Source organism: Anomaloglossus baeobatrachus, chromosome 8 (assembly GCF_048569485.1).
Source record: "Anomaloglossus baeobatrachus isolate aAnoBae1 chromosome 8, aAnoBae1.hap1, whole genome shotgun sequence".
In the NCBI taxonomy this organism is placed as follows: Eukaryota; Metazoa; Chordata; class Amphibia; order Anura; family Aromobatidae; genus Anomaloglossus; species Anomaloglossus baeobatrachus.
In genome coordinates, this window is record NC_134360.1 from 46883061 (window position 1) to 46900097 (window position 17037).

Below are 17037 nucleotides of genomic sequence, written 5' to 3' on the forward strand. Positions count from 1 at the left end.
GACGACATGCTGTTGTCTCCTCTGAGCAATACAGGAGGGTATATAGACAAAAATCAACAGTGCACCATACAGTGTAAAGTATAGTCTATAATCATATAATCTATAAGTACACTTCTGCACTAGTGGGGCCAGCACCACAGGTGCTGCTTACCGCCTGCGCAAAGCGGTTGTGTGGTCACCAGAAATCCTGCCTGGGTCTCCCTGAGCTTGTCTCTCCCCTCCAGCGTTAGCAGAGCTGAGAGGAATGGCTGCCGGCCTCCTGAGGAGAGGAGGGAGCCGTGGGCGTGACCCAGAAAAGTGCGGGAACTGGTGCCCCACTGTGCAGAGTGAGGGGGGTGGAGTATGCAAAGCATGCTCCAGCCCTCAGTGCTGCCGTCCTGTACAGCGTCCCGCCCTTCCCCTGATTGGCAGGGCTGGGGGCGGGAAGAAAACGAGACTAGGCCGCAAAAGCCGGGGACTCGAGTTATAAGCGCGGCCGCCGTATAAGCGCGGTCGGCGCGGAAGTCCCCGGCGCACTAACAGTCCCAGCCGCGCCGCAGTGATAACCATGGCAGCGGCGGTCAGCGCGGCAGTCCCCCTACACGAACACACTCAGCGACGCTGAAGTGTGTAATGGCACAAACGCAGTCAGCGCTGCTGTCCCCGGTGCACTAGCACACCCAGCAATGCTGGAGTGTTGCTGTGCGCGGTCCCCACGGGGACACAGAGTACCTCAAAGTAGCAGGGCCATGTCCCTGAACGATACTCGGCTCCTATCCAGCATGGTCCTCAGGAGCTGTGGATGGAGCACGGTCTCCTGTGCCTGGAGACCGAAAGGATCCCACTTCACCCAGAGCCCTAATTGAGGGATGGGGAAGGAAAGCAGCATGTGGGCTCCAGCCTCCGTACCCGCAATGGATACCTCAACCTTAACAACACCGCCGACAAGAGTGGGGTGAGAAGGGAGCATGCTGGGGGCCCCGTTATGGGCCCTCTTTTCTTCCATCCGACATAGTCAGCAGCTGCTGCTGACTAAGCTGTGGAGCTATGCGTGCATGTCTGACCTCCTTCGCACAAAGCATAAAAACTGATGAGCCCGTGGCAGCACGGGGGGTGTATAGGCTGAAGGGGAGGGGCTTTACACTTTTAGTGTAATACTTTGTGTGGCCTCCGGAGGCATAGCTATACACCCAATTGTCTGGGTCTCCCAATAAGGAGCGACAAAGAAAAGCTGTTTGTCCAGCGGTAGCTTGACTACCGCTGACTGTGTATGAAACTCCATCCCGAGGTAAGTCAGTGATTGGGTCGGTGTCAACTTGGATTTTGGGAAGTTGATGATCCACCCGAACTGCTGGAGAGTCGCCAGAGCGACGGTAAGGCTGTTTTGACACGCCACCTGAGAAGGTGCCCTGACTAGGAGATCGTCTAAGTAGGGAATCACCGAGTGGCCCTGAGAGTGTAGGACCGCCACAACAGATGCCATGACCTTGGTGAACACCCGTGGGGCTGTCGCCAGGCCGAAAGGCAATGCCACGAACTGAAGGTGTTCGTCCCCGATGGCGAAACGCAAGAAGCGTTGATGTTCGGGTGCGATCGGCACATGGAGATAAGCATCCTTGATGTCGATCGATGCTAGGAGGTCTCCTTGTGACATCGATGCGATGACCGAGCGGAGAGATTCCATCCGAAACCGTCTGGTGCTCACATGCCTGTTGAGTAGTTTGAGGTCCAGAACGGGACGGAATGAACCGTCCTTCTTTGGCACCACGAACAAGTTGGAGTAAAAACCGCAACCATGTTCCTGAGGGGGAACAGGGATCACAACTCCTTCTGTCTTCAGAGCGTCCACCGCCTGAAAAAGTGCGTCGGCCCGAGCGGGGGGCGGAGAGGTTCTGAAGAAACGAGTTGGAGGACGAGAGCTGAACCCTATCCTGTAACCGTGAGACAGAATGTCTCTCACCCATCGGTCTTGAACATGTGGCCACCAGGCGTCGCAAAAGCGGGAGAGCCTGCCACCGACCGAGGATGCGGTTCGGGGATGCCGAGAGTCATGAAGAGGCCGCCTTGGAGGCATTGCCTCCGGCGGCTTTTTGGGGGCGTGACTTAGCCCGCCACGCATAGGAGTTCCTCTGGCCTTTCTCCGGCCTGCTGGACGAAGAGGATTGGGACTTGGCGGAGGGACGAAAGGACCGAAACCTCGATTGTATTTTCCGTTGCTGAGGTCTCTTCGGTTTGGACTGGGGTAAGGAGGAGTCCTTTCCCTTGGATTCCTTAATAATCTCATCCAATCGTTTGCCAAACAATCGGTCGCCAGAAAAACCGGTTAAGAACCTCTTGGAAGCTGAGTCTGCCTTCCATTCGCGCAGCCACATGGCCCTGCGGACTGCCACAGAATTAGCGGATGCCACCGATGTACGGCTAGCAGAGTCTAGGACTGCGTTCATGGCGTAGGAAGAAAAAGCTGACGCCTGAGAAGTCAAAGACGCAACCTGCGGAGCAGAATTACGTGTGACCGCATTAATCTCAGCCAGACAAGCTGAGATAGCTTGGAGTGCCCACACGGCTGCAAAAGCCGGGGCAAAAGACGCGCCCGTGGCTTCATAGATGGATTTCACCAGGAGCTCTATCTGCCTGTCAGTGGCATCTTTTAGCGATGAGCCATCTGCAACCGATACCACAGATCTAGCCGCCAATCTATAGACTGGAGGATCCACCTTGGGACATTGAGCCCAACCCTTAACTACGTCAGAGGGGAAGGGGTAACGTGTGTCAGTAAGGCGCTTAGTAAAGCGCTTGTCCGGAACCGCTCTGGGCTTCTGGACAGCATCTCTGAAGTTAGAGTGATCGAAAAACGCACTCCGTGTACGTTTGGGGAACCTAAACTGGTGTTTCTCCTGCTGAGAAGCCGACTCCTCTATAGGTGGAGGCGGGGGAGATAGATCTAACACCTGGTTGATGGACGAGATAAGGTCATTTACTAAGGCGTCCCCTTCAGGTGTATCAAGATTGAGAGCAACGTCAGGGTCAGAGCCCTGAGCTGCGACGTCCGCCTCGTCCTCCAGAGAGTCCTCAAGCTGGGAACCCGAGCAGCGTGAAGAAGTCGGGGAAGATTCCCAGCGAGCCCGCTTACCCGGTCTGGGACTGTGGTCCGTGGAGGAGTCCTCCACGTGAGACCTAGGGGCCACCCCGGGAGCACGCTGCGGCGCAGACCGAGAGGGGCCTGGAGGCGACGATCCAACAGGGCCCGGGGCCTGTGAAAGGACCGGTCTGGACTGCAAAGCTTCTTGGCAGACCATTTGTCCATAGACTGAGCCATGGATTGTGAAAGTGACTCAGAGAGTTTCTCAGCAAAAACGGCAAACTCTGTCCCTGCCGCCTGGACAGGGGGAGCAGGGGGGTCTACCTGAGCCGAGGGGCCCACTAGTGACCGAGGCTCCGGCTGAGCAAGCAAAGCAGGGGTCGAGCATTGCTCACAGTGAGGGTAGGTGGAACCCGCAGGTAACATAGCCGCACAAGAGGTACAGGTCGCAAAATAACCCTGTGCCTTAGCACCCTTGCTCCTTGTGGACGACATGCTGTTGTCTCCTAGGAGAGTGATCACTGAGGGTATATGGGAAAGGGTATATAGCCCGACCGAACAGAAATATAAAATACGTATCTATTCCGGCACCCTAAGGGGACCAGCACCGGGTGACCGGTGTGGCTTACCGACCGTTAAAAAGCGTAGAGTGTGTCCTACAGATTCCCTGCCTTAGGTCTCCCAGAGTTGCAGAATGCCAAAAAAATGGCTGCCGGAGCTCTCTGGGGAGGAGTGGAGCCGTGGGCGGCGCTAGAAAAGTGCGGGAATCTGGGGTCCCCACAGTGATCAGTGAGGGGGGAGGAAACATACAGGATGCTCCGGCCCTCACATCAGACGTCAGGTCGGCAGTCCCGCCCTTACCCCTGACAGGCAGGCCCGGGGGCGGGAGTTTTGCTACTAGGCCGCAATGAAGTCGGGGACTAAATTTGAGACCGCGGCCGACAAGCAGGCGCGGTCGACGCGGAAGTCCGCCGGTCTTCACAAATCAGCAGCTGCTGCAGCATCCGGGAAGAAGGCGCTCCATGCACAGCCCCCATGGGGACACAGAGTACCTTAGAGATGCAGGGCCCGGTCCCTGAGGATGAATAGACTCCTGTCCGGCAGATTCCCACAGGGGCTGCGGAGGGAGCACGGTCCCAGTAACTGGATGACCGGTCAGGATCCCACTTCTCCCAGAGCCGCTATGGTATGGGATGGTGAAGGAAAACGGCATGAGGCTCCGGCCTTTGTACCCGCAATGGGTACCTCAACCTTAACAGCACCGCCGACGTAGTGGGGTGAGAAGGGAACATGCCGGGGGCCCCGTGGGGGCCCACTTTTCTTCCAACCGATATAACTAATATGAGAATGCATGAGTGGATGTGTGCCTCCTTCCACACAAAGCATAAAACTGAGGAGCCCGTGATGCACGGGAGGGTGTATAGGCAGAGGGGAGGGGTTACACTTTTAAAGTGTAATACTTTGTGTGGCCTCCGGAGGCAGAAGCTATACACCCAATTGTCTGGGTCTCCCAATGGAGCGACAAAGAAAACATATATGTCTGAAAATGGTAGAAAACAGAGCACACACTAACGTAGTCTGCTCCATTACAGTCAATGGCCCTGTATCCGAAACACGCATGCATCCGAAACACGTTTTGCGGGGTGGGGGTGGGGGGTGGCGGTTCGGACGGATGCCCCGACGGGACCGCTAAACGTAAGGCTAAACGCAGTGTGAAAGGGGCCTTATTGACTCGAGTATAAGTCTAGGGTGGGAAATGCAGCAGCTACTGGTACATTTCAAAACCAAAAATAGATACCATGAAAATGTAATGTGCCCATCCTTGTCCCCCCCTTGTAGTAATGTGACCATCCTTATGCCCTGTAGTAATGTGCCCCAGCCTGGTCCATCTTGTAGTAATGTGCCCCATCCTATAGTAATGTTCCCCCCATCCAGGTTCCCTTGTAGTAATGTGCCCCATCCTATAGTAATGTGCCCCATCCAGGTCCCCTTGTAGTAATGTGCCCCATCCTGATCCTCATCCTGTAGTAATGTGCCCCATCCAGGTCCCCTTGTAGTAATGTGCCCCATCCTATAGTAATGTGCCCCATCCAGGTCTCCTTGTAGTAATGTGCCCCATCCTGATCTTCATCCTGTAGTAATGTGCCCCATCCAGGTCCCCTTGTAGTAATGTGCATATCCTTGCGCCCTGTAGTAATGGGTCCCATCTTTTAGCCCTGTAGCAATGTGCACTATCCTTTAGTAATGTCCTCATTAAAGCAATAACGGTAGAGGGGGCGTTTTCAGCAGAAAAACACACACATACATACACACACATACATACACACATACATACATACACACATCATATACATACATGCATACATATACACACACATTATATGTATGTATTTATATATATATATATATATATATATATATATATATATATATATATATATATATATATATATATATAAAATTTTTTTTTTCTTTTTTAACTAAGACATACAGGTCCTTCCTTGCATCCAGTTTCCTCCCCCGATAGCCCCCAGGTCAGTGTCACTTCTCACCTTAAAGCATCTATTAACTCATAGAGCTTCTGCACCTCCACTCTCAGGCTGTTGGCATGGTCTAAATTGTAGGTTGTCTCACCAGCGCTGCAAAGTAAAAGAGGCACAAAACATTTTCCAGACTGTTTGGAAGATAATTACCGCCTGTCACAATACGGGGTGCGAGGGGAAGAGACGCGGCTCAGCCTCCACTCCCACATTCACTTCTTATATTAAAAACATTTTGTTTGTTAGTGCAAAAAATAAAACACAAATCAGATCACGTGTCGACGATCACAGGTAAGGGATCCTGGGAGGAAATCACAAAATGTACGGGAGTTCTAGAAAACTCCCAGAGCTCAGGATCGTATGCATGAAAACAGCTGCAGACCCTTTACTGAGATAATGAGCCGTCAGTACAATTACTGAACGTACTTTATAGACTGTGCCATCCGGATGTATTCTGGGGCCTTTTCATCCACCCTCTCCATACAGGCCCGGAGCCTCTGCAAAACAAAAAATAGAATTTTGTTTACTTACCGTAAATTCTTTTTCTTATAGTTCCGACATGGGAGACCCAGACCATGGGGTGTATAGCTTCTGCCTCCGGAGGACACACAAAGTACTACACTAAAAGTGTAGCTCCTCCCTCCGAGCATATACACCCCCTGGATAACCAAATATAGCCAGTTTAGTGCAAAAGCTGAAGGAGGACATCCACCCATAAGTAGAGATAGAGTAAAACCCGGAATAACCGGAACCTCTGTCTACAACAACAGCCGGTGAAAAACACACGGAACAAGAAAACTGCCAACAAGCAACAGGGAGGGAGCTGGGTCTCCCATGTCGGAACTATAAGAAAAAGAATTTACGGTAAGTAAACAAAATTCTCTTTTTCTTCGTCGTTCCTTATGGGAGACCCAGACCATGGGACGTCTCAAAGCAGTCCATGGGTGGGAAATAAACAGAAAACTGAGAAGTAGGCAAAACCTAACTTTACAAATGGGCGACAGCCGCCTGAAGGATGCGTCTGCCCAAGCTCGCATCTGCCGAAGCATGAGCATTCACTTGATAGTGCTTCGAAAAGGTGTGCAGACTAGTCCAAGTGGCAGCCTGAGAGACCTGCTGAGCCGTAGCCTGGTGCCTGAAAGCCCAAGAGGCACCGACAGCTCTGGTCGAGTGCGCCTTAATCCCCGGCGGGGGAGGCACCTGAGAACATTGGTAGGCATCGGATATGGCCGACCTAATCCAACGAGCTAGGGTCGGTTTAGAAGCCGAGAGACCCTTGCGCTGACCTGTGGTCAGCACAAAAAGAGAGGTGCACCGCCTAAGAACAGCGGTGCGTGACACATAGATCCGGAGCGTCCGCACCAAATCTAAAGCATGCAACGCTTTCTCAAAGCGATGCACAGGGGCCGAACAAAGGGAAGACAATGAAATGTCCTGGTTAAGGTGGAAAGGAGACACCACCTTAGGGAGAAAGTCCGGAGTCGGACGGAGAACCACCTTGTCTTGGTGAAAAAACCAAAAAGGGTGACTCCGAAGAGAGCACAGTCAAATCAGAGACTCTCCTGAGAGAAGTTATGGCCACCAGAAAGACCACTTTCTGTGAAAGACGAAACAACGAAACCTCCCTAAGAAGCTCAAAGGGGGGTTTCTGTAAGGCCGTGAGGACCAGATTAAGGTCCCAGGGATCCAGAGGCCGCCGGTAAGGCGGAATGATGTGAGATGCGCCCTGCATGAAGGTGCGCACCTGGGCCAGTCGGGCGATACGCCGCTGGAACAACACTGACAGAGCCGAGACCTGTCCCTTGAGGGAATTGAGGGATAGTCCTAGCTGCAGACCGGACTGTAGAGAGGACAGGATGGTCGGCAAGGAAAACGGCCAAGGAGCATGCCCGGAAGAGCGACACCAGGACAGGAAAATTCTCCAAGTCCTGTGGTAAATCCTGGGCGAGGAAGACTTCCGAGCCTGAGTCATAGTGGAGATGACCTCGGAAGGAATGCCTGAAGCCGTAAGGATCCAGGACTCAAGAGCCACGGCGTCAATCTGAGAGCCGCAGAATTCTGGCGGAAAAACGGACCTTGTGAGAGAAGGTCTGGGCGGTCCGGGAGATGCCACGGCACCTCTACGGACAGACGGAGCAGGTCTGGGAACATCGCCTGGGCCAGTCTGGGGCGATGAGTATGACCCGACGGCCCTCCATTCTGATCTTGCGCAGGACTCTGGGCAAGAGAGCTAGAGGGGGAAACACGTAGGCCAGACGGAACTGGGACCAATCCTGAACCAGCGCGTCCGCCGCCAAGGCCTGAGGATCGTGGAAGCGAGCCACGTAAACCGGGACCTTGTTGTTGTGCCGGGATGCCATTAGATCCACTTCCGGAGTGCCCCACTTGCGGCAGATTGACCTGAACACTGCCGGATGCAGGGCCCACTCGCCGCTGTCCACGGTTTGACGGCTGAGATAATCTGCCTCCCAGTTTTCTACGCCTGGGATGTGGACTGCAGATATGGTGGACTTGGAGTCCTCCGTCCACTGAAGGATGCGTTGAATTTCCAACAGGGCTAGGCGGCTGTGAGTCCCGCCCTGGTGATTGATGTAGGCAACTGCTGTCGCGTTGTCTGACTGGACTCGAATGTGCTTGCCCGCCGACAGGTGGTGAAAAGCTACGAGAGCTAGGAGCACAGCTCTGATTTCCAGCACATTGATCGAGAGGGCTGATTCGGACGGAGTCCAAGTGCCCTGTGCTCGGTGGTGGAAAAACACTGCTCCCCAGCCGGATAGACTGGCATCCGTGGTGAGAATCACCCAGGACGGGGCCAGAAAAGGAGCGTCCCTGGGACAGAGAGGGGCCGAAGCCACCACTGAAGAGAGCTCCTGGTCTGTGGCGACAGAGCCACCATGCAAGGAAGAGGTCCGCTTGTCCCAACAGCGGAGAATGTCCAGCTGCAGGGGACGCAGATGGAACTGGCAAAGGGAACCGCTTCCATTGACGCCACCATCTGACCCAGCACCTGCATGAGGTGCCTGATGGAATGACGGCGGAGCCTCAGCAGAGAGCGAACCGCCAGATGAAGGGATTGCTGTTTGACTAAGGGCAGCTTCACAAGTGCCAGCAGAGTCTTGAATTGCATCCCTAGGTACGTAAGTTCCTGGGTCGGGGTCAGAGTGGACTTGGGCAGATTGACAAGCCACCCGAATTGAACAAGCGTGGCGAGAGTGAGCGAGACACTCCGCTGACAGTCTGCACTGGATGAAGCCTTGACTAGAAGGTCGTCCAGGTAAGGAATCACTGCCAACCCCTGGAGGTGCAGAACCGCAACCACTGCTGCCATGACCTTGGTGAATACACGAGGGGCCGTGGCTAACCCGAAGAGAAGAGCCACGAATTGGAAATGTTCCTCTCCGATTGCAAAACGTAGCCAACGCTGGTGTGAAACTGCGATTGGCACATGCAGATAGACAGCTCTGATGTCGATGGATGCTAAGAAATCTCCTTGGGTCATTGACTGATCGCAGAGACTCCATGCAAAAATGCCGCACCTGAACATGCTTGTTGAGAAGCTTGAGATCCAGGTCGGAAGGCACCGTCTTTTTCGGGGACTAGGAAGAGATTTGAGTAGAAATCTCAGAACCGTTCCCAGTCGGGAACTGGTACAATTACTCCATTGGCCTGCAAGAATGCCACGGCCTGTGAGAATGCGGCGGCCTTGGAGCAGGGGGGAGTTGACAGAAAAAATCTGTTTGGCGGGCTGGATAGAATTCTATTCTGTAGCCGTGGGAGATGGTAACCCACACCCACTGATCGGAGACGTGTTGAAACCACACGTCGCCAAAGTGGGAGAGCCTGCCACCGACCAAAGGACGTTGCTGGCGCGGCCAGATAATCAAGAGGAGGCTGCCTTGGTGGCAGCAGCTCCTGCGGACTTCTGAGGACGCGGCTTCATGCGCCAGTTGGTTTACGGACCTTGGCTGAGTTAGTGGACGAGGCCGAGGGCTTAGAGGACGACCAGTTAGAGGAACGAAAGGAACGAAACCTCGACTGGTTCCTGCCCTGGACAGGTTTCCTGGGTTTGTGGCATGGAAGTACTCTTCCTGCCAAAAACCTCCTTAATAATTTCATCCAGTTGTTCACCGAATAGACTGGTCCCAGCAAAAGGGAGCCCAGCAAGGAACTTCTTAAGAAGCATCTGCCTTCCACTCTCGAAGCCACAGGAGCCTGCGGATAGCGAGGGAAGTAGCAGAGGCCACCGCAGTGCGGTGACAGTCTCCAGCATGGCAGACATGGCATAGGATGAAAAGACTGAAGCCTGGAAGTTAAGGCAACCATTTCGGGCATAGAGTCCCTGGTGAGGGAATGCATCTCCTCCAGAGAAGCAGAGATGGCTTTGAGAGCCCACACTGCTGCAAAAGAAGGGGAGAACGAGGCCCCTGCCGCCTCATATATAGATTTGGCCAGAAGGTCAACCTGGCGGACTGGGGTACATGAAGTAGCGTCCGAGCCCCTAGTAAAGGCATCCTCCTCGTCCTGCGAGTCAGCTCGTGAATCAGAGCCGCGGGACGAGGAAGGAAAGGGGACCCTGCGTCTCCATTTTAGGAGGACGGGGTCTGAGACCAGATGAAGAATCCTCTGTGAGCTTTGCTGTAGCAGCAGAAGCGCCCTGAGAAGGGGGCTGATGCATGCTCAGCAGTGTCCGGGAGAGCTGTCCCCTGGAGAGAGGGATTCTACCCAAACCGGGGGTTCAGCCACCGGAGCCGGAGCAGCCGGAGGGACCACTGATGAGCTTCCAGGCTGAGGGACCACTATGTTAGATCAAGCATCACAATGTGGTTATGTGCTCGGTACAGGCAGTACAAGTCTACATGCAGTGCATATTAAGAACAGCCTTGCAGCCTTGCTCTGATGTGAGACATGCTGCAGAAGTGGGGGCTCTGTCCATAATGACCCCCAGCAGAGTATATAAACAGAGTATATAAGCAGCTGCACAACCGGAGGTTGTGGCTTGCCAGACCGTTTAACATAGAGACATCTCTGTGCCCTCCAGATCCCCCAGCCCAGGCCCCCATTTGTCACAATGTGGTTATGCAGACATTGAGAACGCTGATAAAATGGCGCCGGAGCGAGGAGAGGGGGCGGGGCCTACTCTGAGAGCGGGATCCGGAGGACAAATGAGGTATACAGGGGAGGGAATCTTTCCTCAGTGAGGAGTGTCCGTTCCCTGTGCTGAACAGCCGCTGGGCGGAGCCGCACTGTCCCTCTGCATGACTGACATGCAGGGGCAGTGAAATCGAAACTAGGCCTCAGGCGATGCCGGGGCCTAGATTTAAACATGCGGCCAGCGTGCAGGCACCATCGGCGCGGTTCTCCAGTGAAAACAGGAGAACCGGCCGGAAATGTTAACACAGTCATATAACACACTCTCCCCAATATATAAAGTACAAGGGACCCCTGGAAAGACCACTGTCTGTGGTAATAACGTCTCAGTACTTAGCTTGTGAGACGCAGGTGCCAGGTCCCTGGGGGATGAGTGCTCCGTCCGGCAGGATCCTGAAAGGGCTGCGGATGGAGACCGGTCTCCTGCAAAGCAGTGAGAACCGTGATGGCTCCCACTTCAAGCCAGAGCCTCAGGGGATGGTGAAGGAGCGCGGCATGTGAAGGCTCCAGCCTTGTAAAATCAACCTTAACAGCACCGCCGACACAGTGGGGTGAGAAGGGACATGCCGGGAGTCCAGACTGGACCCGCTTTTCTTCCAAATCTTTGAAATCAAAGAAGGGAATTTTGTTACTTACCGTAAATTCCTTTTCTTCTAGCTCCTATTGGGAGACCCAGACGATTGGGTGTATAGCTACTGCCTCCGGAGGCCACACAAAGCATTACACTAAAAAGTGTAAGGCCCCTCCCCTTCTGGCTATACACCCCCAGTGGGATCACTGGCTCACCAGTTTTAGTGCAAAAGCAAGAAGGAGGAAAGCCAAGAACTGGTTTAAACAAATTCACCCCGAAGTAACGTCGGAGAACTGAAAACCGTTCAACATGAACAACATGTGTACCCGAAAAACAACCCAAAAATCCCGAAGGACAACAGGGCGGGTGCTGGGTCTCCCAATAGGAGCTAGAAGAAAAGGAATTTACGGTAAGTAACAAAATTCCCTTCTTCTTCGTCGCTCCATTGGGAGACCCAGACGATTGGGACGTCCAAAAGCTGTCCCTGGGTGGGTAAAGAATACCTCATGTTAGAGCTGCGAAGACAGCCCTCCCCTACGGGGAGGCAACTGCCGCCTGCAGGACTCTTCTACCTAGGCTGGCGTCCGCCGAAGCATAGGTATGCACCTGATACTGTTTGGTGAAAGTGTGCAGACTCGACCAGGTAGCTGCCTGGCACACCTGTTGAGCCGTAGCCTGGTGTCGTAATGCCCAGGACGCACCCACGGCTCTGGTAGAATGGGCCTTCAGCCCTGATGGAACCGGAAGCCCAGCAGAACGGTAGGCTTCAAGAATTGGTTCTCTGATCCATCGAGCCAGGGTGGCTTTGGAAGCCTGCGACCCTTTGCGCTTACCAGCGACAAGGACAAAGAGTGCATCCGAGCGGCGCATGGGTGCCGTGCGGGAAATGTAGATTCTGAGTGCTCTCACCAGATCTAACAAATGCAAATCCTTTTCATACCGATGAACTGGGTACGGATAAAAGGAAGGCAAGGAGATATCCTGATTAAGATGAAAAGAGGATACCACCTTAGGGAGAAACTCCTGAATGGGGCGCAGCACTACCTTGTCCTGGTGGAACACCAGGAAGGGAGCTTTGGATGACAGCGCTGCTAGCTCAGACACTCTCCGAAGAGACGTGATCGCTACCAGAAAGGCCACTTTCTGTGATAGTCGTGAAAGGGAAACCTCCTTCAGAGGTTCGAAGGGCGGCTTCTGGAGAGCAACTAGTACTCTGTTTAGATCCCATGGATCTAATGGCCGCCTGTACGGAGGGACGATATGACAAACGCCCTGCAGGAACGTACGCACTTTAGACAATCGTGCTAGACGCTTCTGAACAAACACGGATAGTGCTGAGACTTGTCCCTTAAGGGAGCCGAGCGACAAGCCCTTTTCCAACCCGGCTTGCAGGAAGGAAAGAAGATTAGGTAACTGGAATGGCCAGGGGGATACTCCTTGTGCAGAGCACCAGGATAAGAAAATCTTCCACGTTCTATGGTAGATCTTAGCAGACGTGGACTTCCTAGCCTGCTCATGGTGGCCACAACCCCTTGGGATAATCCGGAAGACGCTAGGATCCAGGATTCAATGGCCACACAGTCAGGTTCAGGGCCGCAGAATTCCGATGGAAAAAACGGCCCTTGGGACAGTAAGTCTGGTCGGTCTGGTAGTGCCCACGGTTTGCCGACCGTGAGATGCCACAGATCCGGATACCACGCCCTCCTCGGCCAGTCTGGGGCGACGAGTATGACGCGGCTGCAATCGGACCTGATCTTGCGTAGCACTCTGGGTAAGAGTGCCAGAGGTGGAAACACATAAGGGAGCCGGAACTGCGACCAATCTTGTACTAGGGCGTCTGCCGCTAGAGCTCTTTGATCGCGAGACCGCGCCATGAAGGCCGGAACTTTGTTGTTGTGCCGAGACGCCATTAGATCAACGTCCGGCACCCCCCAGCGGCGACCGCCTGAAAACACGTCCGGGTGAAGGGACCATTCCCCTGCGTCCATGCCCTGGCGACTGAGGAAGTCTGCTTCCCAGTTTTCTACGCCCGGGATGTGAACTGCGGATATGGTGGATGCTCTGTCCTCCACCCTCATCAGAATCCGCCGGACTTCCTGGAAGGCTTGCCGACTGCGTGTCCCTCCTTGGTGGTTGATGTATGCCACCGCTGTGGAGTTGTCCGACTGGACTCGGATCTGCCTTCCTTCCAGCCACTGCTGAAAGGCTAGGAGGGCAAGATATACTGCCCTGATTTCCAGAACATTGAGCTGAAGGGTGGACTCCTGCTGAGTCCACGTCCCCTGAGCCCTGTGGTGGAGAAAAAACTGCTCCCCACCCTGACAGACTCGCATCTGTCGTGACCACTGCCCAGGATGGGGGTAGGAAGGATCTTCCCTGAGACAAAGAGGTGGGAAGAAGCCACCATCGCAGAGAGTCCTTGGCCGTCTGGGAAAGGGAGACTTTCCTATCTAGGGACGTTGACTTCCCGTCCCATTGGCGGAGAATGTCCCATTGAAGTGGGCGCAGATGAAACTGCGCAAAGGGAACTGCCTCCATGGCTGCCACCATCTTCCCTAGGAAGTGCATGAGGCGCCTTAAGGGGTGCGACTGGCCTTGAAGGAGAGACTGCACCCCTGTCTGTAGTGAACGCTGCTTGTTCAGCGGAAGCTTCACTATCGCTGATAGAGTATGAAACTCCATGCCAAGATACGTTAGTGATTGGGTCGGTGACAGATTTGACTTTGCAAAATTGATGATCTACCCGAAAGTCTGGAGAGTCTCCAGCGTAACATTCAGGCTGAGTTGGCATGCCTCGAGAGAGGGTGCCTTGACAAGTAGATCCTCCAAGTAAGGGATCACCGAGTGTCCCTGAGAGTGCAAGACTGCTACCACTGCCGCCATGACCTTGGTGAAAACCCGTGGGGCTGTCGCCAGACCGAAGGGCAGGGCTACGAACTGAAGATGCTCGTCTTCAATAACGAAACGTAGCAAACGCCGGTGCTCTGGAGCAATCGGCACGTGGAGATACGCATCCTGATGTCTATTGATTCTAGGAAATTTCCTTGAGACATTGAGGCAATGACGGAGCGGAGGGTTTCATCCGGAACCGCCTGGCCTCCACGTGCTTGTTGAGCAGGTTTAGGTCCACCACGGAAAGGAAAGAGCCATCCTCTTTTGGCACCACAACTAGATTGGAGGAAAACCGTGTCTTGTTCCTGAAGAGGAACAGGGATTACCCTCCTCCTGCCTGCAGAAGAGCATCGGCTCGGTGGGGAGGTGGGGACGTTCTGAAGAATCGAGTCGGAGGACGAGAACAGAACTCTGTCCTGTGCACGTGAGCACAATGTCCCTCACCCACCGGTCTGTGACCTGTGGCAGCTAAATGTCGCCAAAGGCGGGAGAGTCTGCCATCAACCGCGGATGCGGAGAGAGAGAGAGCTGAGAGTCATGAGGAGACCGCCTTGGTAGCGGTTCCTCCAGCTGCCTTCCTTGGGCGTGATTGAGCCCGGCCGGAATCTGAGCCCCTCTGAGGCTTTTTTGCCCTTTTGGACGAGGACAATTGGGACCTGCCCGAGCTTGGGAAGGACCGAAACCTCGACTATCCTTCCAGGACAGCATTAATAGGGTAAGTCGCAATGCAGACATTGCGAGGTTACGGACGCCCCTGCGACACAGATGTACATGTGCTCAAGACCAGCTGTGCAAGAACAGCTGAAAAGCTTAGGGTGCCCATACGGCTGTGAATGCCGGAGCAACCGACACGCCGATAGCCTCATAGACAGAATTTAACCAGAGTCCATCTGTCTGTCAATGGCATCTTTAAGTGAAGTCCCATCTCCACTGCAACTATGGCTCTAGCCGGAAGCCTGGAGATTGGAGAGTCCACCTTTGGACCCTGGGTCCAGCGCTTGACCACGTCAGGGGGAAAGGGATAACGTGTATCCTTAATACGTTTGGAGAAAACTCTTATCTGGTAAGCGTGGTGTTCCTGGACTGCTTCTCTGAAGTCAGCGTGGCCAGAAAAATACTCAATATACGTTTGAGCTACTGAAATGGGACTTCTCCTGCTGTGAGGCTGACTCCTCCGCTGGGGGAGCTGAGGGAGAAAGATCCAACATTCCATTGATGGACGCTATAGGATCATTCCCTATGGCGTCACCATCCGGTGTATCCGGATTGAGAGCGGTGTCAGGATCAAAGTCCTGATGAGCTACGTCTGCCTCATCATACAGAGAGACCTCCTGGGACCCCCCCGGAGCACCGATTTTATTCCAAATGAGGGTGTCCAGGGAGCAATGAACCAGATTGCCCATGGCCTGTCTGGACTGCAAGTCTCTATCCCATGACTATATATCAGCCGAAACTGCAACTCCGTCCCTGTCCTTGGACAGGGTTGACAGGTGGTTCCTTTGGCCACGTCTAGTAGAGACCCCGGCTGACCAAGTGCTACAGGGGAGCATTGCACACAATGGGGGTCAGTGCCGTGGAACAGCATCACATGCAGTAAAAACAGCATCGAAAGCCTGTGTTGCTTATATGCTGCTGTCGACTAGCCATCTAGGAGTATAGAGCCAAGAATGGCGACCGTACAGTGCAATGTATAGCATACAAGCATAAAGTACAAATGAACACTGCCGCACATGCAATACAAGCAGCATAGAAAGCCTGTGCCATGGCACCCCTGCTTTTCTGCTGCTGTAGACTAGCCATCTAGGGGAATATAGCCCAGAATAGCGACCATACAGTGCAATGTATAGCATACAAGCATAAGCACAAATTAACACTGCAGCACCTGCAATATAAGCAGCATTGAAAAAACCTGCTCTGAGGCTTTTTTGTGTCTCAGATACAAGCAGCATAGAAAGCCTGTGTCTTAGCACCCCTGCTTTCCTGCTGCTGATGTGTCGCCATCTAAGAGGGCATATAGCCAAAAATAGCGACCTATGCAGTGTAAGCATAAAATACAAATGGACAACTGCGGTATTTAGTGGGGTCAGCACTTTAGGTGCCGCTTACCGCCCGCCTATAAGCGGGTGTGTGGTCGCCCTAGTCCTGTGCCTGGTTGCCCAGAGTCCGTTCTCTCAGCTCGGCCTGCAGTAATGGCTGCCGGCGTCCTTCTCCAGCTCGTGTGAGTAGGGGCGGGCCGTGGGCGTGCCCCAAGTCAGAGCGGGAAACCGGCGTCCCACAGTGTCCAGTGAGAGGGCTGGAGCATGTAAATAAGGCTCCAGCCCTCGGCGCTGCCGATTGTACAGCGTCTCTCCCCTACCCTGATTGACAGGGTGGGGGCGGGAACGAAGCGGAGCTAGGCCGCAAAAGCCGGGGACTGGATTTATAAGCGCCGCCGCCGTAAAAGCGCGGTCGGCGCTAAGTCCCCGGCGCACTACAAGTCCCAGCCGCGCCGCCGCTCCCGGAGCGTCCGGCGCGGTAGTTCCCAATACATAAAGTCACTCAGCTAGGCTGCAGTGACTGTAACCCTTTACTGTCCCCGGCGCACTAGCACTCCCAGCAAGTCTGGAGTGTGCTGTGCCTGTGTGTACGGGGACACAGAGTACCTGAATGGTGCAGGGCCATGTCCCTGAACGGTACCCCGCTCCGTATCCAGCAGGTTCAATGGGTCTGTGGATGGAGCCCGGCCTCAGGGCTTTGGGGCCGGTAAGATCCCACTTCCTCAGAGCCCCTCAGGGGGATGGGGAAGGAAAACAGCATGTGGGCTCCAGCCTCCGTACCAGCAATAGGTA

The 17037-nt window shown here is 54.1% G+C and overlaps 1 protein-coding gene across 1 annotated transcript in view; it reads right to left on the reverse strand.

Annotated features, from left to right (window-relative positions):
- The window catches only part of RBSN (rabenosyn, RAB effector), a 53863-nt gene that overhangs the window by 22823 nt on the left and 14003 nt on the right, over positions 1–17037 (reverse strand). Inside the window, exons 7-8 of the mRNA XM_075320756.1 lie at positions 6025–6095; positions 5611–5697 (exon numbers count right to left, since the gene is read on the reverse strand). Of these exons, the coding sequence (XP_075176871.1) occupies positions 5611–5697; positions 6025–6095 (158 nt within the window). The remainder of the gene's footprint in view (positions 1–5610; positions 5698–6024; positions 6096–17037) is intronic.